We start from the raw sequence: 22,462 nt of genomic DNA on the forward strand, positions 1-22,462 counted from the left end.
GAAAGAGGTGAATTTTCTTTCAAATTACTTACCTGTTTCTAGGATAAGAATTTCAGGGGAAAGCAGTTTAGGTTTGCTTTTTTAAAACATGCCTGCTACATCTCTTAACCTAACCCCTTTCCAACTACAGACAGACATTCATTTCCTCTCCATCTCTCTACTAGCAAGAGTTCCAGAACATCGGCTAGAAAAGTCAGGGAAAAGAATGAAAGAGCCTGATGTGGAGAAATTTCCATTCCTATACCCACTTCACTGTGTTCTTGTGGTGTGTCCTGCAGTAGACACCAATGCACAAAACAGAGGTGGTAAGAAAGACAGCAGCCATAAAGTCGAGTGGCATCCATGCCAGCCTGACTCCCACAGCCTCCCCTTCCCACTGCCCAGCCATACCCACCGCAGCCCCTCATACACAACTCAAGAGCACAGCACACTCACCTAAAGCCCTATTACTATTATAAGTTACATTATTTTACTCCTTCTCTCAGCTCATGATCTATTTTCCCCCCAGTGTTCTCTCTCACAGCTTCAGGTTTTGATCATGCCTGCCTCTGCCCTGCCAGTTTGCCTTTGCTGCCTTGTCCACAGAGCAGGTACCTGCCCCAACAGCCTCCCTGCACACTGAAATCTCATCCCACCTTCTGCTGTACCATAAAGCTGGCACTGAGGGACTCCTGCAGTGCCAGGGATGGCTAGTCTTGCCTTTTCCTTTCTCTTTTGTGAAACAGTATTGCCAGAAAGTATTGCCGTAACTCAGAGATTTTATAGTAACTTGTCAATGCTGTGTGGCACTGGCTCACAGGTGACATGGCCAAAGATGGTCTGTTCTGTTAAAAACCCAGACTGGTGCTTGCCCTTGAGCCGTAAAACCATCACTAGAGCAATATGTGCTCCCATCCCTCCGCACCCCTTTGGTCTGGCACCAGCTTCCCACAACACTGGGGTGCACTCAGGAGACACCCCCATGCAGGCACAGCACTCCAGGTCTGAGGCAGGCACGGTGACAGGGCTCTGCTAACACGGCCTCTCCCTGGGAGAGCGGGGCAGCAGCAGGACACAGCCCAACTCATGGTGGCTAGGAGTGGGGAATAGCTCTCAGCCAGAGAGACACTGGTGTGCAAATGGTGTGCTGTGAACACACCTGATAAAGGTTAAAACTGTCTTCCCCTGGGCTCTCTCTCCTCACCATCATGTAAGAGCAAAGGATAAAAATACATAATTTTGACCATCTTTCCTAACCCCAAAAAAAAAGTATTTTCATCTGCTATCCCCCTTTCAGAAAGGGGGATACACATCACATTAACCTCTGGGCTTCTGTTTCCCTTGGGACACCCACTCCTCCCATTTTTTCATCCTACACTCACTTTTGCATAATTCCAGTAAATGTTACCCAAAAGAAGCCCCTGCAATAAACTGTTATTTTCTCCAGGACTTCCCTGCACATGCTTGTTAAGGTGCTCACAACACATGGTACCAGGGTCAGCAGTACTGCTCCAACTACCAAAATTGCTGTGGAGAGAAAGGAAACAGCTCAGGTCAAACTGATCCTGCACTCACTTTGCAATGCAGCACCTCACATCTGATAATAAATTTTCTTCCATTAGCAACCAGCCCTCACACAAGCTTTTTTTAGATAAAACAACATGAATATGCCACACAAGGATTTAAGACACATCAAGCTGCTTGGCTCTTTTATGTGAGAACAGAAAACATTTAAAGTTCTGCTACAGAAAGTCAACTGAGATCAGTCTCTCCCACCAGTACAGTCTGTTCCAAGCAGATAAGAAACAAGTGTTAGGAAAAGCCCAAAGCAGAACCAGTCTCAGCAGAAGTAGGAAAGAAACCTCAGAAGGAAATCCCAAAGATATATGGGAGCCAAAGAGTTTCTCAAGCTGCTGGAGTTTGATTAATCAATGTTAAAAGAACAAAGCACAAAAGAGAAAACCTCAAACCTGGCTGTCATCCCCAAGGACCCAGATTCCTTGAACTTTTTTTCTCAATAGCCAAATTCAACAGAAGTCTTTCCTTATTTTCCCACATTTTATTTACTGTTTCATTTCTTTTTAGGAAGCCCTTCACTTTGCATAGCAAATGAGCTGTGTTATTAACACTATGCTCATCAAAAAAGTCCAAGTGTCCTAGAAAGTACATTAATGAAAGTCAGCCAAATCTGACAATTCCAGAGAGATTTTTATTTTTCTGTAATTAGTCCTCTTAATTAAAATATTAATTCCATGGTAAGGCCAGGATCAGCATCATAGTCTACATATTATTAAATCAGTTTTACTGAGAAGGAATCATATTAATAATTTTTTACATTGGTGGAGTAACTGTTCAACCACAGGTGTACACCAGTAGTTCAGCAGTAACATCATGTTCCATTTCTCAAAGCATCATTTGCATTAATAACATTCTTTCTCAGTAGCCTATTTACAATACAATATTGCTCTCTTCATTTAATTTACAAAACCCTTAATGAACAGCAAGGATTAGTTCTGCAGATCCTGTCTCATCACCTGTCTGCAGCAATATAATTCAGATTCCCTGAAGTCACCTACTACCAGCTCCACACTCCGTGCCTGGCCTAGCAGACCTGCCAAGCAGCCTGAGCTGGCAGCTTCTTGCCCCCTTCTCCCTTCCCCTCTCCATTTCCAGGATGTGGATGCTCCCATGGTTCCCACATGAGCAGCCCAGCTACAACAAGGATTCCATCAGAGCAATTTCTTTACCAAGAAAGAGGCATACAAAGATTTCCTGACTTTTTTACTAGGGAGTCTTGCCTTCTATCAAGACCATAGTCAAATGCCTTACTTAAAGGGCTTCTTATTCCTAGTCCAAAAGCTGTCCAGGCTGGAGCACATTCTTGGAGTCCTTGGGTGCTTCTGCACCAATGCCAGAAGTGACACTCTCACTGCTGGCCCAGTGGCTGTGTGGAAGCACAGAGGAACTCCTCTGCTCCATGTTTCTTCCACTAAGGAGTGGGGGCTGCACAAGGGCAGTGGTTGTGACTGGCATCACAGCTTGGGGTCCACCTTACTTACTCTCTTGTTCCCATCTTCTTCAGGATTTTCTAGGATCGCTCCCCAGCTGTATGAAAGACATCTTAGCCCTCAGCCTCAGCATTATAAAAAACAAGAAAAGCCAATCCCCCATCTGCACACTTAAGAGAAACTCCAGCTCTGTTACTGTCCCCTCTGTGGCTGCTGCCAGCCCTTCCACACATGCCACTTGTACTCTTTTCTCCTTGGGGCCTGCAGCCTTCCCAGGCATCACTAAGATGCTTCAGTGGTCACAGGCAGCACCACAAAGACATTCAGCTTGACCACGAATACTGTATTGGCAGCAACACTCCTTCACTCTCCAGAAGATCATCCACCTCACTGGTCTCACAATTTCCTATGTCTCCATGTGCACTCAAAGACAAAAAATTAAACAAATTGTTTTGTTGGAGGTTTTTTTTTTGTAAAGGCTCCAATTTTTGCTGCCCATCAGCACTGTCTCAGGATATTGCACAATGTTTTCTTTATTATAAAAAAGTCTGTATCAGGCAGGAAGAAAAAAATTTTCTCAGGAGGCTAATGTGTATTATTGTCTGTAATTAGAGGTAAGTGGTTGCTTGTGTGGCCATCAGGAAGGGGACCCTGGTGAAAGAAAAACAACGTGTTATTAATGGCTTGATCAGAAACAGAATCTCCACGCTCTCTCCTCAAAAGCATGCATTTCTTTATCCTTGCATATTTCCTGGATGCCTTTTACCCAACCTCTCACAGAAATATTATACAAATTTGGTTGCCTTCTTTCCTCCCCACTCACATAACCTTCCTAGCTAGCAAACTTCAACCAAATTTGAGAAAAGGGCAGAGGTATCTACAGGCTTAAATGGGAAAAATAAAAGTAATGTAAAATCAAGTAGTTGCTAGAGAAGCAATTCTCTTATTGCCTAAAGAAGGGAAAGGTGAAGGCTCAGCTCTTTCATGCTGCTTGGCAGTAGCCTGCAGAGCAATAAGGAGCAGCACTGAACCCCTCCAGCACACAGTGCCTCTTTTTCAGTGTGCAGGCCAAGCAAAAGGAGATGTGAAACCAAAACCAGGACAGGGAAACTGACCAGACCTGGGAAACATGTAATTTTTGGAGCAATATGAAAATAAAAAGAACATAGTAAGGACAATGAAGGGAATGTAAGACATCTAAGAGACTCAGCTGCATTAATTCAGTTTGTTAGAGAACTCTACTTCCTTATGTTTTAAGTTTTCCAAGTATTTTTAAAAGCTGTTGAATCTCTGCTAATATGAATGTCAAGGGGAGAGTCTATTGCAAATATCTTAAATTCTACTGGGACCAAGTCCCAGAGCTGTCCTTATCATCCATCCTCAGCTGTACCACTTAGAGAAATACTTAGAGGAAGTTCTCCTTACCGATGTGGATCTGTAAGAGCCCAGTCTGAAACGGCAAAAAATAATTTCTGCTACAAATCTTCCAAAGCCATGTAAAATTCCTACATCAAACAAGATTTAAACAAACAAGTAGTAAAAATGTATTATTTATGGAAGCATTGCAACAAAGCTATGTACCATACTTAGACAGGACACAGTGCCGTAAACCCATACATAAAACACTGAGAAATTAACATGAAGAACGGATATACCAAGGGCAGGGGAGAATTCTAACATTCTGAAATGCATCAAGAAAGCAAAGCTATCAAGTAAATGTAATTCCCTCTGCCAGATTTCATGGATGAAAATACGTTGTGTGGGACATAAATATCTACTTGGAAAAGCAGCTCTTAGTTTGAAGCCTCTTTACTCAGCTCTCTTCCAATGAGAGCCAAGGAAAGAAATAACTCATAATCCAGACTCCCTATTAGGTCTTGACCAGTAAGTGAATTGTGCCTTTTCAACTTAGTTTACTTTCTTTGATGAAGCAAATCCAGTACATTGACAAGGAAAATCTTCCAAATTACTTCAGATGGAAATTTCATCTCAACTTTTGTCACTGATTTAATTACTGGATCCCAATAGGGATAGGAAATACACAGAATATCAATATGTGTGTGTGTGTATACACATATACAAAGATATCTATGTATCTACAGACAGATATAGCCTTGCTTTTCCAGAAGTAAATTAACTTTGCTGTAGTTACCAAAAAGGAAACAACAGGCCCTCAGAATACCAGAAATGCCATACTGGGACATCAAAACTGAGTAGCATTCATGGCACATTTCAGTGCACACAAATGAGCACTTTGTCTAAAACCTATTAATAGGACTCCCTGTAACTCATCCATAGCAATCACCATGATAAAAAAGAAAAGATAGAACTTAAGAAGGAAGGCACTGATAATCACCTGTAGTTGAAAAAATTCCACCAATAATGCCACAGAGCCTCACTAAGAACTGCCAAAAAGGCATGTGTTCTTCTGTCACCGTCACCATAAGTGAACTGATGTCATATTTCATGAATATTCCTGACACCCCATGGCTGCCAGCTGCATGGTTAATTACTCTTTCCTGAAAGAAAAGACAGAAACACTTGTTAGTTACACTTGTTATTAGTCACAAAAAAATCAGTGTTACAAGATGTGATGACAGTGAGTTATTTAATCAGAGTAAGGAATGAACAGAAGACTGGGGAGTATCAAGGTCACTTTTATCAGTACCTTCTAAAAGTCAAACACCATGAACTGAAAATTTACTTTCTTGGTCCCTGGTCTGCTGTGCTGCAAATCAATATTCACTATTGTGCTTTGGTACTATTCTCTCAAGACTTGCTCACGTGGTCCTTTAAACAGAATTTTTATAACTGGATTGGTGTTGGTACCTATGAGGATAATGGCACAGTCTTGGCCTAGCCTGTGAACTCAGGGGAGTGCACTGGTGTAATACTTGCCACAGCTCTTCCTACTTTATCAGCCACTGAGAATCACTTAACTCAGTGTGAGACCTTAATGAGATTTACTTTGTTCAACAGTCTTAGCAATGGCAGAGTCCGCAGAGGATTTATATAAATCATAGAATACCACGTTGGAAGGCACCTTAAGGAACACTTGGTCCAACCTTTCTTGGCAAAAGCCTCTTTTCAAACTTTTTGTCAGTTGTAACTTTTTGTCAGTTACATCATATCAGACAACAGTCACACAGCAAGAAATACACCTCAATAAATAAATAAACACCCCAAACTCACTATGACTACCCAGCATCTCAGTCCTAATCTGAGAAATTTCTAGTTTCTTTTCATTTGCCAAATTCTCAAACCAAAAGACACCAAGGAGGAGAGTGTGGCTGCTATAAATACCTACTTTTTAAGAAAGGTTTCAGGACAGAACACACCTCAACCCAAGCTTCTTTCAAAAGCAGCTGTCATTTTATTGTTAGTGAAAGGTGCTGATAAATGCACTGCCAGGTAAGTCTGGCTGAAAATACATAAGGACAACAGGGAAGAACATAACAGACTGAAGACAAACTCAGCCATGCCTAAGCAAGTAAGAACCAAAAAGACTAGATAAACAGGACTGAACAGAAAAGCAACATATCACATCTCCATTTCTCTGTATATTTGACAGTTTGTGCTCAAAAACCACACAGAATATGGTACAAAATATAAAGCAGAATACCACTTTGTAAAATGCAGGTTAAGCAACTTCTTCAGTTAGCCAACACTGTCAAAAACCATACTGCTTTTTATGCTACCACACCAAAATTAAAAGAATGCCAAAATAATGTATCAGTAATGATAACAGGTCCCAAGAACTTTGCAATGGTTAAATAAAACAAATCAGTAGAAAATGCTTTCCATATTTCAAAGCATGACAACTATCAGCATTTGGAAATGGATGATCAGTCATACTAAAAAGGAAGAGAAGACGAAAGGTAGTTAAACAGAACTTTGCCACTGGCAAAGTACTTTTGCTTACTTCTCCTCTTATTTCCCGAAGCCTTACTGGTCTTTTGAGGTCAAATGGTGGAAAAAGAACATGAAGTTAAATAGAACATACAAAACTCCACCCTTAAAAGAAACAAAATTCTTTTTCTGCAAACCATTTTTATCTGCTTCCAGCTTCTACTGCTGCAGAAGATTTAACTTCTAAAAGTCTTGCTAAAATCTGCTAAAAATTACTAACCTTGCATCAGATAGCTCAGGGAAGCCTTGCTACAATTAAATCTTTCTAACATAAATAACTACAGTATCTCAACCATCAAGAATAGTGGAGAAGATTCGGCCCACATCTCTCAAACTCTGCTTCCCCATGTGCCCAACACTGGCAATTAAACCTCACTGCATTTCAGTTTGAGCCATGGCTGGCTGATCACCTTTTTCCATGTCTATATATGTGCCTACTCTTTCAAAATAAGTGCACTAAGGTGTTCAGTGAATTGTTGTTCTTAGGAACCTTTCTCAGCTCATCTAACAGAACTATTTGGTTCCCTAAGAGTAAACACAAATAAGCTTTGGAAGCCACAGGGTGGCCTACTGAGGCAGCAAGAGCAAACAAGTACATAAATGGACACTTCATCTCCATTATTTACAGGATCTTCTCCAAAATAACGTGTGGTTGTAGCAATTTTTATAAAAATACATCCCCACTAAAAACTGAAGAGCTAACTTAGACTGGACAGTTAATTGAAAGAACCACTGTTACATAGGAAGAGAAAAAATGAATACAAGATGAAAAAAAAGGAACAATAAGACAAGCTGTTGACTAGCTTACAGAAGTCTAAGGGATGCCTTAGCTGTTGAAGATTGTGCAGAGAAAATACAAAGCAGATTGCTAAACCAGCAGGAGGTGGGAGTATACAGCATGATGAAATTCCTCTTCTTAGCTTTCATGAGTTCTGGAGCAAACCTTTTCCCCTTCTAGTGGCCTGCATGTCTGAAGTTGAACATTGAGACATCGCCTCTATCCTACTTCCCCTACCTCAGTATTTTTCAGAAGCACAACATGGAATTTTGAGGAAATAAAAAATTATTCTCCCTTGGAGAACATCACAGGGTGTAATACAGTGAATTTCCATCCTGCTAATACCCACATTTTCTTACAACCCAAGGCTCTCTTCTCACTTCTCACTTTATCTGTCATTTTTAATTAAACTTTTCACAAAGATTTTTTTCTTTGGTTTTTGAATAAAAGATGAAAACAGACTTCAGTATCTGAAAACAAGACATCTAGCCAGTACACACAAGGATTTTTTCCTATTCACAGCAGTCTTTAAATTAGTACTTTATGATATATACTATGCTGCATTAACTACCCTTGTTATGGATTCAGAATTAAAAGCCTCTCAAAACCCACAAGTGGAAGCTCTCCAGTCTTGAGAGTAATTAAATTTTTTAACAAAGGTTAAACAAGACAGCTGAGACACTTACTGTGTGATCAGTTTTTCTTACAAACTACCTGTTTCTGTTTCTTACACTCCACAACCAAGTTCAGGATATTCAAGTGAGCTGCAGGTTTGTTTGCTTCCCACACGGATAAAAAGCTAAAGGTGAATTAAATATTTGTAAAGCTTCACATTAGGTTACAGATCTAAAATTTGGAGGATTTCATCATCACCACTACTCCAGTGAAGTGGAAATTACTGTCTATCATTAATTCTAATATCAGACTCCAGATCTATAAATGCAAAACATTAATAGAAGAAGTTTGCATGTGTCACCAAGCATATTTTTTTTTTACCATCACTGCTGTATTATTTACAGATAAATTTAGTGTACTAGAATGTTCTACAAAGAGTCTCTTCATGCTACAGCACTTTTCAAAACTATGGTACTATTTTCACATTTGAACTTTTGTTATGAACAATCACTTTTAGATTTTTTTTATCTCTATGGTTTTTTTCTTTTTTCTACTTACCCTTTCTGTCACTGAAAATTGATGAGTTTCTGCTGAAATTTTGTATGTGTGGAGTTTGGTTGGCACAACTGTGATAAAATATTGGAACATCTGATTGTCTAGAAGAAAAAAAAAATCTTAGACTGTTGAATCAGGAACAGAGTCAAAGGCTATCTGAGATAGTCACAAATAAATCAAAGACATAAAAAATCAGCAAAGCCATTTGCACTAGGGACATTCTTCAAGGAATGCCAGCACTGCCAAAACTGCTTCAGCACCATCTGCACAAAGTTAGTTTCCATGGAAAAGACATATATCCCATTTATACTCAGAAATTTACATTTTTTCCATGTAATGAAAAGACTCACTAAGGTCAGGCCACTCAAATCTTCAAATGAAACACACAGGTAGTGTTTTCCAGGGCTCTAGAATAAGTTTCACACTGTCACATGTTTTGTGATGTATACAAATCTCAAAGCGGTCTGAATAGATTTTGGCCATTGAATTGCATCTACAGTGCTGGAAGCCCTTCTAAACTGGTTACAGATTTTCTCTCCATTACACTTACAGAGAATTCTTCTAGAGCCATCAGCCTGCTCATGCATTTGCTCTTTGTGCAATTCCCTAAGGGAACTAACACCAATAGACTGAAGCAATTTATTTCAACTCCACTAAACCATTCTAGCTGTAAGAGCCAAGGAACCGACTGGCTTTGAGACAATAGCGGCTGTAGAAGGTTCTGGGCTTCACCCTCACAGGGAATGCCAGTGCTGGGATGAGGCAGGTTACTTCTCTTCTTCATTTATACATGAAGAAACAAAGGGTTTGCTACACAAACCCATCCTGTTTCATGATAAAATACGCTTTGGAAGGGACAAACCAAATACAGGAATGGAATCCAAGACTCTGGTGCTATTTTTTAAACCAAGTCAGGCTTATTTTCTCCCCATCACGACAACAATCAGATCTATGATTCTCCACTGTAACATACTGCTGCAATATGGCCAGACATAGTGTAACTTCAACATAACAAACCACAAATCACCTCCAAGGAAACAGCACAGAACAGCAGTTCAGGTATTAGAAAGAAATGACATTTAAGATGTCATGTAGGTAACTGAACAGGGCATTTCTCATTACCAAATTTAGCCTGACACACTGCTGGTCAATCACAACATTTATGAGGAATGATAATACTTTAAATGTAACTATTGGGAAATTCAACAAAACAAGATGTTTTTAAACACACAACACTTACGATCTGATGCAATTTTTTCTGTTCCATCCAAGGGATTAATAATTCCTGGAATAAGCTCTCCAAATGACAAATGATCTATTCTATGGGAAAAGTTATAGGCTGAAAGACAATATAGAGAAATGAAGCATTTTTAAACTATGAGATTCTGTACTCGGAGAAAAAGATGCACTCATTTCAACACTGAAATATTCTAATTAAGGCATTTACTAAAAACCAATGTACACATCATTGGATCTACCCACACTTCAAAGAAAACTCAAATCCAAAATATTTAATAAAAAAGTCAAATTTTTCTAGAAAATAGCTTCTAAACCAAATTATAACTATATTTGAATCAATGGTGGAGCTAAACAGAGTTATAATTTTGTAACAGAGGATTTCTAGTTGTCCAAATACTTCTATTATTCTACGGTTCATGTTCTTGTAAGCAATTGCATTAAAAAGATGAAAGTTTAGCAAATCAAATGCACAGAGGAAGTATAAGGCAGCTGCCAAGTCACTACACTGCCTATTTGGCAGGTACTTAAGATATATAAAATTATTAAAGTTGTGTTAACATAAATTCATGGGCAGACATTTGGAGGCTTAATCAACTGTAACTGGTTTAATCAAGTTAACTTTTCACAGTAAGTCACCTTTGCTTCACATTAAGTAAGGCAGCAAAACACATTTAATATCTAGACTCACAATCCAAAAATTAAGTTTCTAAGGAAAAAGGTTAGAAATTTTTAACCTTTTAAGAAGGTCTTTGAGGAAAGAGGTAGTTTGGACTGAAATACAAGAATTTCATATGGTATCTATGTTACACCAAAGCACATCTGAGATTCCAGTGTTATCATTACTATAGAAGCAACCTAAAGATAATCTTAATAGTGTTACATGTATGAAGCAAATTGTTATGGAGTCAGATCATTGCAAAGAATATTCTTCACTTTGTTTTTGCAATGCAATTGCACAGCCAGAACATCTTTAAAACAGCAACCTAACATGAACTAAGAGACAGCACTCTGACTGAAATGAATCATGCTGGTATGGAGATGACAGAAGGAACTTACACTCGTGGCTTACAAGGGCTGCCAAGTGTGCATGGCCTCGAGGGTGTGGTATTGCCCTGAAGAAAGCAACAAATATTTTATGAATCCACAGAGGACTATGTAGACAATGTATTACCTTTCCTCCTCTATTTCAATAAATATTTTATAAAATATGTACATATCCTCATATGTATAACATATATATACTTAAATATATTTAACATACATATATATAAATATGTGTGTGTATATTTTAAAGACTGATATCTATTGTGTATATCTATATAAAACCTAAATATGATATTTTTATTACTATCCATTGCAGACAGACTGGACAGTAAGGTCAGGAATCTTGGACTCAGAAAAACCCTCTTACACAAAACTAGTGTCTTGCATTTTTAGAAATATCAAGAACTCATCAAGTCACTACACTTCTGTGAAGAGTCACCAAGTCCTATGATATGAAAAGCTGAAGAACTGCTTAAATGATTAAGAAAAGTTTGACCATATTTGTTCTATGAGTAAGCAAGTTAACTGCACTCTCTATTTGCTCTCTGAGAAAGCATTTCAAGAGTTTCCATCTTATAAAACACTGAAATTCATGACGACTACATTACATGTAACAATGCACTGCACGGTTTTGGCAATTTATGAAGAAAATTAACAGTGCAAGAATAGGTATTACATAGGAAAAAATACCAAGCATGAGTACAGGAAGGTCAATAAAACCCAATTAACTGAAGCATAAAAGCACATACACATATACAGACATGCACTATATAGAATGTAGAAGTTAAGGGATTTTTTTAATTTCAGGAATTGGACAGAACATACTTGCCCACAGTTATGTGAAAATTCCCTGCCACTTTATTGACATAGAGATGACCATGAATTCTGCATGCATCTGGAGACTGTAATGAATTATCTTCCCTGTTTAAATAAAAACAACATTGAAAGTACTTGAGAATATCCACTGTCTTGCAGAAATAACAGCAGTACAGTTAGACCTCTTTTTCCTAGCATAAAGACACAGCATTATCATCAACCTGTCCTTATTGCATTCTTCTGGAATTACAGCAGAGATGGTGGAAGGGAGGGAAACTAGTAAAGGTCAGTTTGATGAAAGCAATGAGCTTTCATTCATACTTGTATTTGGAGATCTGGCCTACAAGGCTGGCTTATGACATCTGAACATGCAAACAGAGAACATTAGACCATCCCAGGGATTTATATTTTCCCACTTCCTTCTACAAAAATGGCTCCTTGGGAAAATTTTAATGCTACAATGAACAGAACTAAATGCGTTTTGGTCACATGAACAGCACTGTAGCAAGAAGAGCTTTCAGCTTTATTCTTTACAAAAGCTCCCACTCCTTACTCATGTTGTGATGTCCACAACACAAAATCTATTTCCAAATCTGCTCTTTAGAGGGAGATGAAAACCAACTGTTTTTAAACACATCTCAAGCATAAATACCATTTCAAATACTGCATTAATAAGCAACACAGAGGCACAGAATGATTTAATTAATCTGAAGACATCAAGTAAATGAGAAAAAAAAGATTTTTGAGCCATCTTCAGGCTTGCCTTAGGAAGGAGGAACACATTTGATCCTCAGAAGGGAGATTACAACACAGGAAGCATGTGTGGCAGCTTTGGTGTTTGCTTTGTTTTATTCAGTATCTTTTTGTTTAGTGCTGTTTCTAAGCAGAGAGAATTTCAGCTTTCATGTAGAAAGCATTTTTCCCTTGGGGGGAAAATCACATAGCATCTAGATTCAGCAGACTAAACATTCTGTGCACTAATCTCTTAACATTTCCGAGTAGCTAGAATTAAGTGTAAACAGCAAGCTTTCTCCACACAATCTTAAAAGTCTTATCTTAGATACAGGAATTAACTAACAAAACACATGTGTATTCAAAGGCTGATTCTTTTAAAATTATGAAGCATTATGACACAGGTAATAGCAGGATACTTTTAAAAGCTGTGGACAGAAAGGTAGTTTTTAAAAAAGACTCCTGTTCAGTATTGCTGTGGCATTAGTAATTCCCATTAAGAAGGAGGCATCAAACCACATGGAATAAAAAGGTGTGTGCATATATTTACCCATGTCTATATCTGTACGTGTAAGCACACACACAAAACCTGGAAACCTTCTCCAGTCTGGAAACCCCAGAGGTTTGCATAAAACAACAGCTCTCCAAAGCAAGTATCAAGTACACTATTTTGAAATTCATTAAAAAGCAGCGAGATCTTTTCTTACATCCTTGTCTTCTGGGGGTAGGGTGGAATCATAACCACAATAAAATGTTAACTCTAATTCACAGGGTTGGAGGAAAGGGCAATAATTTCACAAAACCCCAGTTTTTCTTACCGTGGTGGCAGTGCCGTAGAAGCACTTTTAAATGCACTTTTGAATATCACGTCTTGAAGAGAGTGTTCTTCCTGCAGCCTACTCTGAATTAGTTGCAGCATCCTAAAGATTAGAAACAAGTGTAAAAGCATGCAACAGAAAAAAAAAATCTAGCTTCACAATTCATCATTGGTTTAAATTGCAGGTTGCAAGTCAGGAACCTAGCAAAGTTGACTACAGTAATAAAGCATTACATTAAACTTTGGGAATAGTATTTTATACAGAATTTAAAGCTTAGGTGTTCACAGCAGTGTGTCACCAAAATACTAAAACTAGCCAGACCTCCAAATAAGCTTCAATACTATTACAAGATTATCACTATAGTGGGCACACACAACACCAAGATGCTAAAGTGATAAACACTGTGTCAATTAATTATAGGAAATAATTAATTTGTTTTTGCAAGAATGTGCCAATTTGTTACAATGGCTCCGCTTTGACATTTAGATACATTTTACACATTTGATTCTGTGATTTTAACTTGTGCTATCAAGCATTCATTTGGAAACAGAAGCTGAGCAAGTCCATACATCTTGGCTTGCAACTACATGACCCCATTGAACAGTTAAGTCCTAAGGCAATTTTCTTTTTCCATAACAGAGATCTTAAATGATGAGGAAAGCAAAGAAACTTAGTATCTTTCTGCAGGCTTGCATTCTTAAATTACAAGCAGGAGGTATTAGACTCAAGACACAGTTGTGTCATGTACCTCTGATGTACTTCAAAGTCACTTCCAGTACAAATAATACAAACCATAAACATGCCTCTCAGTGCTTTACCTTTGCAATTCTTTTTGTTGTGGGGTGAGCTCAAATGGTACCTGAAACAAAAGTAAAACATCTCATAAAACACAGAGAATGCATCCCTTCCATGAAACCCAGAAGAGAATTAGGATGTGGGTATAGAGCTATAATCAACTTCACACAAGTACCACAGAATAGTTTTTGAAAGGACTTTGCAGTTTCAATAATACATTTCGTGCTCAAGTATAAAAGGTTCTGTCCCTTCCTACCCAGAACTGCAAAGGAGCAATCTTTGAAAGACAGGGGTCGAGGTGCAGATTGCCTATTTCTATGCTCATGCCACATGAAGCACTAGAGACAAGCCACCAGACCTACTAAGCTTCAACAGCATTACAGGATCACTAGTAACATCTGTTCACCAAGTTCAAACCCAAATACTGGTTAACACAAATGTACTCAGTAAATTCAACTGCAATGAATGCTCAAATGTACCCAAGAAGCTATGGAAAACAGAGATCAACTACAGAATGTTCCTCTAAGAGGTTGGTGGAGAAAAAAAAACACAAGCAAGCAAACCAGCCCAGTAGTGCTTTGCACCAAGAGGAATTCAATTTTTAAATAAAAAGGTCAGAATCAACTTACTGGTTCATAGATTAACCCATCTGCAGAGGCAACCATTGTTTCTGCTAAATCCAGAACATCAGCCCCCACATCTGTTTTAAACAGGGAGAAATACTAAGTCACACAGACGATCAAGGACAAGCAAAAAAAAATCAAGTTGAAATGAAGTTTCACAGTGATAAACTTCAGCATATGTTATTGTTCCTTCAACCTATTTAACCTTCAGCATCAGCTGATGGACATTGACCAAAAACTCTTCAGATCTGTAGTATTTTCTCACTGATTTAACACCTACAGAGAAGTTGTATGAACCACACATACAAGCTTTCTAGGATCTGCTATGCATAAATATTCTCTCCTGCTTTACAAGCACTGAACAGAGACCAATACTAGTCAAATCAGAGGATAAAAGTTCATTTGCAAAAAATAACAAAAAAACCCACTGACATACATTAATGCTAATTCCACTAATTACAATTAATGCAAGGTTTAAGCTAGGCAACAAAAGTGCATCCTGAAAATTTGCTTGCATTCCTGGTAGAAGTAGCAGTCTCTCTTCTCTCAGTCCAGGACAAGCAAGACTGAACACAATTTAAGTTCATTACCTAAATGATATCAAAATAATACTAACTATTGCCTTTCATAAGGAAGGCATCCCTCTTATGTTCACAAGCAGGATGAAATTACGTGATGGTTTCAGTGCTGTTAAAGAGTAGACCAGCTTAATATATCCCAAGTTCATAAATAAATAGAAATTGTTATAAATTCCTCCAGCTGATTTGTGTCTCACAATTAGCTTTTAGAATTTTTCAGCTAGTGAGAGACTGAACAACAGATCCTGTTCTTGCTAACAGACAAAGCAAGGTTCTGCAAGATAAGAATGAGATGGCACAGATATTCTTCTTTACATTTCTTACCAATTCCTTCAATGAGTCATATGCCATCAAGATCACTACATGCCATTAAGACCAGAAGAAATGACACTGGTAAAATATTCTGAACAATATCCAACTATATTGTGAGCAAGTGTGCTCTCTGAAGAGGCTTTAAAATGTTTTTAAACTTTCATTGATGGAATACTTACATTGACACCTCATGGCAACTGTAATATCAATATTGATCCTTAATTTACTGGAAAGAAAAAAAAGGCAAAAATCCATTAAGTAACACTGAGTACAAGTATCAAGAAAAAATCTCAGACTACTTGCAGAAATACAGTAAAGTACCAAAATTTATACTAATAAAGCTGTTTAAAATTTGGGTGAAGCAACATAGATTTTTAGAGCACCTTAAAGCACTTGTGACTTAAGAGATAACCTCCATCACACAAGTCCAATTGTGTGACATTCTCCAATATTCTGGGCATTTCCTATTGGTTTTCATGTTAGTTTCACAAAAGTCATTAAAACTATAGGGAATAAACTCCCTCACTATAGTCACAGGGTTCTGTTCTTAGCGAGCTTCCTCTGGGACTTAGCTGACCTCAAGCAAATCACATAAGCAAGGGATTCAACACTGGCTCAACTTGGGTCAGACAGGGCCAGCAGAGAGGAGAAAAGCAGTTAAAATTATATCAGTCTCCATTGGTTCAAACTGTGAAGAACCACAGGGTGAGTGATAAGCCCACAATCAAACTGGGGAATCTGTAGTAGGACATATCCCAAACCCCATAACAGTCTCTTAACTAACAGACTACCCTTCCTGTGTGATAGCTTCACTTGGGATATAGCCTACTTTAGCAAAGGCCTAAATGTGAAATTCCAGCTGTCTGAATGGATTTATTATCCTTTCAGTTTTTGATGCAGCTTCTTCAAATTTTTCCTTTTTTGTTTTTCATTACTTATTTCTGATGTGCAAGACATCCAATTAATAGATGTATCTTTAGCCTGTTACCACAGCAACTACCCAAGTGGCTCTTAAAGTTATTTCAGTTCAGTTTCAGTCAGTTCAGTTCCTGGGTGCCAGTGTCAAACCATGACACAGACACGTAACATTTAAAGGTGTTCAGGGCACAAAATCTGCATCAACTTCACAGGGATTCCTGGGTGCCTGACCAGCTCTGGAAGAAAGGCAAACAAGTCCTGACAGGCACATGAAACCAAGAGCAAACACATCTTCAGGGGAGCTGTATCTGGAGACAAAATTAGTAACAACCTCTAGATAACACCATCAAAGTTCTGAGTGCTTCAGGCTCATCTCCAGCAGCACAAAGTACAATGGCAACGTACTAACCACATGAACTGGAGAAAGCCTGGAGCCACAGGGGGCGGGTTTACCTGCCTGAGGCAGAGTTACATCTTACATTGTTCTCTGAATTGTTACCAAGTCATTCCTAAGGGAGCTCCTTCAATAACAAATCTATCATGTTTTGATTTCTTAACTGCAGAAATCTCAATTTATCTTATTCATAGATAACATAGAAGAAAAAGCCCCAAAACAATCAACACATGAAAAATCAAATCCCTGCAGCATTTAATTTGCAATTTCAATTATGAATTGCTTTCAAGTCACATGAACATTTTAAATCTATTCTTTCCTGAAATGCAGGCAACTAACATTTTAAAAAGAATTATTAACGTTACCTAGTAAAATCCTTGTCTACTTCATATTCATATTTCATCCATGTGTCCCGGTACACCATGAACTCCATTATAGTCAGGAAAGCTATTGTTGTAAATGCTATCAGAGAAACTGGTCAGAGGAAAAAAAGTAGAAATTCAGACTGTGAGAAATATTATTCAGAAACACAAGCAGAACAAAATCCTAACAATTCCAGAAGTTGAGCATTACCAGTACCACACTGGTACCTTTGATTTAAAAACCCAAAACCTGCTCTTAGAAAGTTGTTTTCATAATGATAGTATTTGTTTTTAGACAGGAGTGGAAAAGAATAAGTCCTACCTTTGCATGAAGAAAGTACTTTTTAAGTACAGTCAAATACTGGAATGATTAGGGGGCTGTGAAATCTCTGTATGGAAAATCTAAGAACAGGCTAAATTGTCCTCCACATATAAAGCACACAAAAATCACTGTCAGGGATGGTCTAGGAAAACTCAATCCTAACTTCCAACATAAAAGAAGAAGGTAGTGTATCTTGAAATTCCTTCAAGCCTCCACTTGTCTACAAGTTAAATTTTTATAACAATTTTTTTATATCAAGTTTTAGACTCTATAAGCTAGCAGACAACAGAAATAAGATGCATTATATTACTTGTGTATAGCTGCATAGTCATGACTCCCACCCCAACATTTCAAACAAGTCTCTCTCTGGCAACAAGCAACAGGCAGCTATCCATTCCACCAATAAGTGAAGAACTTGGAATTATTTTTAGGATAAAACTAATTGGTGTATTTTAGTGGTACATGTGCTTCACTTATCTCCAAGGCAGCCTACTCATCACATTTGCAAAGTTGTACAGTGCAAGGGGAAGATCACCCTGCTGCACAGTCAGAAACACAGTAATAGATGCACAGAAGCACCTGCTATGCCCCTTTTATTAAATCATGGCTTTTATAAGCTTGAAAACACTTCAGTTATGGAGCACAGTAGCAATCTGTACAGCTCATTGGCACTGAAGGTTTTTTCATTTTTGTCCTGTGGAATATCTCTCTGGAATCCATGAAGGGCAACTTGAGAAGAAACAAGCTCACTGTTGATAGGCTTCAACTCCCTCCATGGTGGTCCCCAAGGCAGAGGTGGGAGCAGAGAATAAAGGCACTGTCCTTGGGGATCAGGACAGAAGCTTTTGGCTGTTGCATCGATCAGCAATGTTTCCAGCTCTAGCTTTCAGCTGGCACTATGTAACAATCACATGAGACCCTTCATGTCCACTGCACTAATCAGTTAATTACTCTGGCTCAATTTATTTCTGGAACCACTAGGCCAGGCTCACCCTGGCTACGCAACAATAGGACAGCTGGAGCTGTATCAGCTATCCAGAGCCACACAAACACAGTGAGAGCCACGGCTGCTTTCTGGATAATTCTGAGCAAACGCATGTGTAGATCTGAACAGGCAAAGAAAGTCTTGTAGAATTTTCTTTTCTGAAGGGTCTCCCAGCCCCAGAGCTGGAGTCTCAGCCTGTTTGAGAGACCAGTACTTCTTCTGCAATGGGTTTGAAGGCCACGAAAGTCTGAGAATAGAGTCTTGGCATGTTTTAGATCCCTATCACATCAGAAAGTAAGCCTGACACTTTAATCCTGAATGAAACAGGAATATTATATTCAGATTTCACAATGGCACAGAAAAAGACAATCCTATATTGCCATTTATAAGGTTACTGGGACAAAACCAAAGAATGTTAAAGTAACTTCTGGTGTTGAGAAATCCTTAAGGCACCATTCACCAAAGCAAAGGTCTCATGAAGGATGGTGCTGTACTACAAAAAAGGATTCTTTAAGCATTTGGTGGTTTTATGCAAATTACAACATAGAAACAATACACTTGTTTCCTCAGGAAGTGGGATGAACATTAACAAAGAATTATTTAAATACTTCTTAGAGATTATTTAATATACTATAATCCTTTAATTATTAACGATGCACTTGAGGAAACAGCAAAGTAATATAGAACCTTGTGATATTTCCTTCTACACTATAAGAGGCATAACAACTTCAAAGGTTTATCTGTAGGTTGCAATTGCTTCCTCAACTTTTTTATTCAACTGAGTTTCAGGCATAATCACACACAAGAGAGATTTTTGTCCTCAACTTGTAAGTGCTGGCAGTTTCCTATCTGCAAATACTTCCAATAGTCCAAGAGATGAAGTCACTATTTTCAAATCAGGCTACCTCTAACTCAGCTCAACTTAAAAGCAAAATTTTATGATCAGATACATAAATAAAGGTCTTTTTTACAGCTCCAGCTTTTTCAGAGAAGCTCAAGTAACTAATAGGGAAAGTACAAGCACATGTCCTGAATTAAAGTGTTTCGTTCTTCAAAGGGCTTTCCTTACTCTCAAAATCTAGTGCACCTTCAAGAGAAAAGCTTTAGAAAACTGCTCTTCATCCTGATGCACAACTTATCTGTCTCTGGAGAATATTTTTCTACTTTTGCAAAAGCACAGTGTTGAATCCCATCATCATTTCAGGTCATGCTCACTCAGTCTCACCCAGAAACCGGACACCAAGAAAAGAGCTCGGTGAGACAACAACTGACAAAATTTTATTACAGCCTTGGCACAGTGCACATCCAGTCGCAACTGGTTAGAAGTTTTTATTTTTAACTTTTACATTGGATTCAGTCTCACCAGCTTTATGCAAAAATCTCCCTTCAGAGAGATTGGATGAACAGATGGATGCATCAGCTTGGATAAGATACTATGTCTTTACTTGAAGGGATGAGCTCAGTCAGTCCACCAAAGCATTCAAGAAACCAATTTTGGCTAGTTTCAAGGGAACACAGATGCCTGTGTTCCTCATGCTAAGTCTCTATCAGTATCAGCATCTCACCAAGGCCTACCTGTGCCTCCGCTGGCTGAAGTCTCCACATAGCTTTCAGGAACCTTTGGAAAGGCATCCAATTCTTTCATCAAATTCAAGGTCTTCTTCCGATTCAGTCGCCTCATCTTCAGCACACTCCTCCACCTCCTCCTTCATATATTCCCTCTAATGTGAGAATAAATTGTGATTAAAAGACTCAAGCAAGATTGCACAAACTGGCTGGCTTTAACATAAAGCAATAATAAGCCATTCAAACCCCAGAAATATGTTTTCAAGAAATACATGCCAGACAACTGTATGGTCACTCTTACTTCAAGAAAACTGTTAAGATTGGCCTGGACACTGCTGCTTACAGTCCAGCCACATCCAGCACATTCACCATTTAGTTACTAATAATTTCTTTCTCAATTAAGTTCTTATTGGTAGTGACTATATCACATTTTAAATTTAAAAAAAAATAATTCAAACTCAGTCCTGAATAAATTTGGTGAACAGACCTGACAGCGCACACAAGTTACTGACTTAGGAGGAAATATCTAATAGGTGCGTAAACTTCAGAGGATGTCAGACAGCTCTGGGCTCCTACATTTGGCCAATGTGGGCACAAATTATATCTTAAAGGGAAAAAAAGGTGCATTCTGCATTTTTACAGGTGTAGAATATTATGATCATAAAATGACCATTTTTCTCCTCTATAAAAATACTTCCCAAAGCAAGTCATGGATCAAATCCAAACTCCATCCTTCAGAATAATGTCTGTACATGATATGATGTCTCTTGGAGTCATGTTAAGCAGCAAGATGCTGAGAAAAGCAGCTTGCCCTGGAAATACTGTCTAAAACCATTTCCAAATCATGCAGATATGCTCACAGCCTGGTCCTTGCCAATACACTGCAAGTTTTAACAAGTTGACACTGTTGCTTTTCTTCTGGGCAACTGCTGAACTTCACCCTGAATTTCTGAAGCTATGAAAACCATCGTGCATTTACTGTATTCTGAGAATATGTCATCTTATTGTTCCTTGTTTAAATACTCTAAGGTGGGCAAGCTAACCTACACTGCCAACACATGAGACAGCTCTCATCATAATTTTGTAGAAAAATCTCTGAACTCATCTACCCTGTTTCAAGAGAACATCAAGTCTCTGGTATGTCCTAGTGAAATTACTCAAGATGTATTCTCTGCTCTGCCCCTTCCTGGCGCTGAGGAGACTTTGTACCATGTAATAACAAAGCAATAGGTTCTACTGGAAATGAAAGTTCACAGAAGAAAAATCATCTATGCCTGCAACTTTCTCATTACACAAATTGACTTCAGACACAAACTCTGCACTTGGTCAGGCTGAAGAGATCAACAAAATGGTACCGTGTGTGTTGCACAGGATTCAAAGAAAGCACAGTTGGAGATAAGTGCTGGAACAGGCTTTTAGTTATACAGCATTAAAAAAATAATCAGGAAGCATAGATAAGGCAAAGCAGCTGCTTGGACACAACTGAAGTCATAACATCAGTTCACACAGAAGAAACACCAGCCTGTTATCCTACACATATAGCAAGGAAGCCAACACAGCACCCTTTCATCTTCTGCATATCTTCCCTGCTATCGCATGTGTATGGACAAACCGTAAAGAGGCACAAGATAAACACAGAGAATTTGAAAGCACTTTACTAAAAAACTTTCTAAATCACCCTGCATCAGTAAGTATGTGGATTTTTGTAATCCAGCTAGAAATATACAATCTGTTGATTGGTTTTTTTAATCCCACACAGACTCTCAGCTACAAACCCAGATGGGGACCTGATGCCTTCCCCCTGCCCATCTCCGCACATGTACTACAGACACACCAAAAATATGAAGTCTATCGCTATGAAAGTAAGGTATTATGAACCCAAGAGCCAATTGCGTTAAGAAACATTATTAGTATTATTATTCACGATAAATAAGGGACAAAGCACAGCACAAATGCCACTCAAGACCAGAGGCCCGCTCGAAGGCACAGCAACTCCTTCCCAGCCCAGGGGCTCGGGCAGTTTTCCCTTCCGCAGACAACTTGGCAGCGAAGCCGCTCCGGCGCGTCCCAACACCCGCGGAGCGGACCCACGCCTGAACCCCCGCCGGGGGGTC

The 22,462-nt window shown here is 38.7% G+C and overlaps 1 protein-coding gene across 1 annotated transcript in view; it reads right to left on the reverse strand.

Moving 5' to 3' along the window:
• Window positions 1-2,023: 2,023 nt before the first annotated feature.
• The window catches only part of ERGIC2 (ERGIC and golgi 2), a 23,033-nt gene continuing 2,594 nt past the window's right edge, over window positions 2,024-22,462 (reverse strand). Inside the window, exons 2-14 of the mRNA XM_005423507.3 lie at window positions 20,358-20,503; window positions 17,479-17,587; window positions 15,981-16,027; window positions 14,918-14,988; window positions 14,312-14,352; window positions 13,494-13,595; window positions 11,953-12,048; window positions 11,140-11,195; window positions 10,085-10,183; window positions 8,848-8,945; window positions 5,344-5,506; window positions 4,413-4,492; window positions 2,024-3,638 (exon numbers count right to left, since the gene is read on the reverse strand). Coding sequence (XP_005423564.1) covers window positions 3,573-3,638; window positions 4,413-4,492; window positions 5,344-5,506; window positions 8,848-8,945; window positions 10,085-10,183; window positions 11,140-11,195; window positions 11,953-12,048; window positions 13,494-13,595; window positions 14,312-14,352; window positions 14,918-14,988; window positions 15,981-16,027; window positions 17,479-17,587; window positions 20,358-20,463 — 1,134 coding nt within the window. The 5' untranslated portion in view covers window positions 20,464-20,503 and the 3' untranslated portion in view covers window positions 2,024-3,572. The remainder of the gene's footprint in view (window positions 3,639-4,412; window positions 4,493-5,343; window positions 5,507-8,847; window positions 8,946-10,084; window positions 10,184-11,139; window positions 11,196-11,952; window positions 12,049-13,493; window positions 13,596-14,311; window positions 14,353-14,917; window positions 14,989-15,980; window positions 16,028-17,478; window positions 17,588-20,357; window positions 20,504-22,462) is intronic.

The sequence above is a fragment of the Geospiza fortis genome, unplaced genomic scaffold, assembly GCF_000277835.1.
Source record: "Geospiza fortis unplaced genomic scaffold, GeoFor_1.0 scaffold424, whole genome shotgun sequence".
Classification (NCBI taxonomy): Eukaryota; Metazoa; Chordata; class Aves; order Passeriformes; family Thraupidae; genus Geospiza; species Geospiza fortis.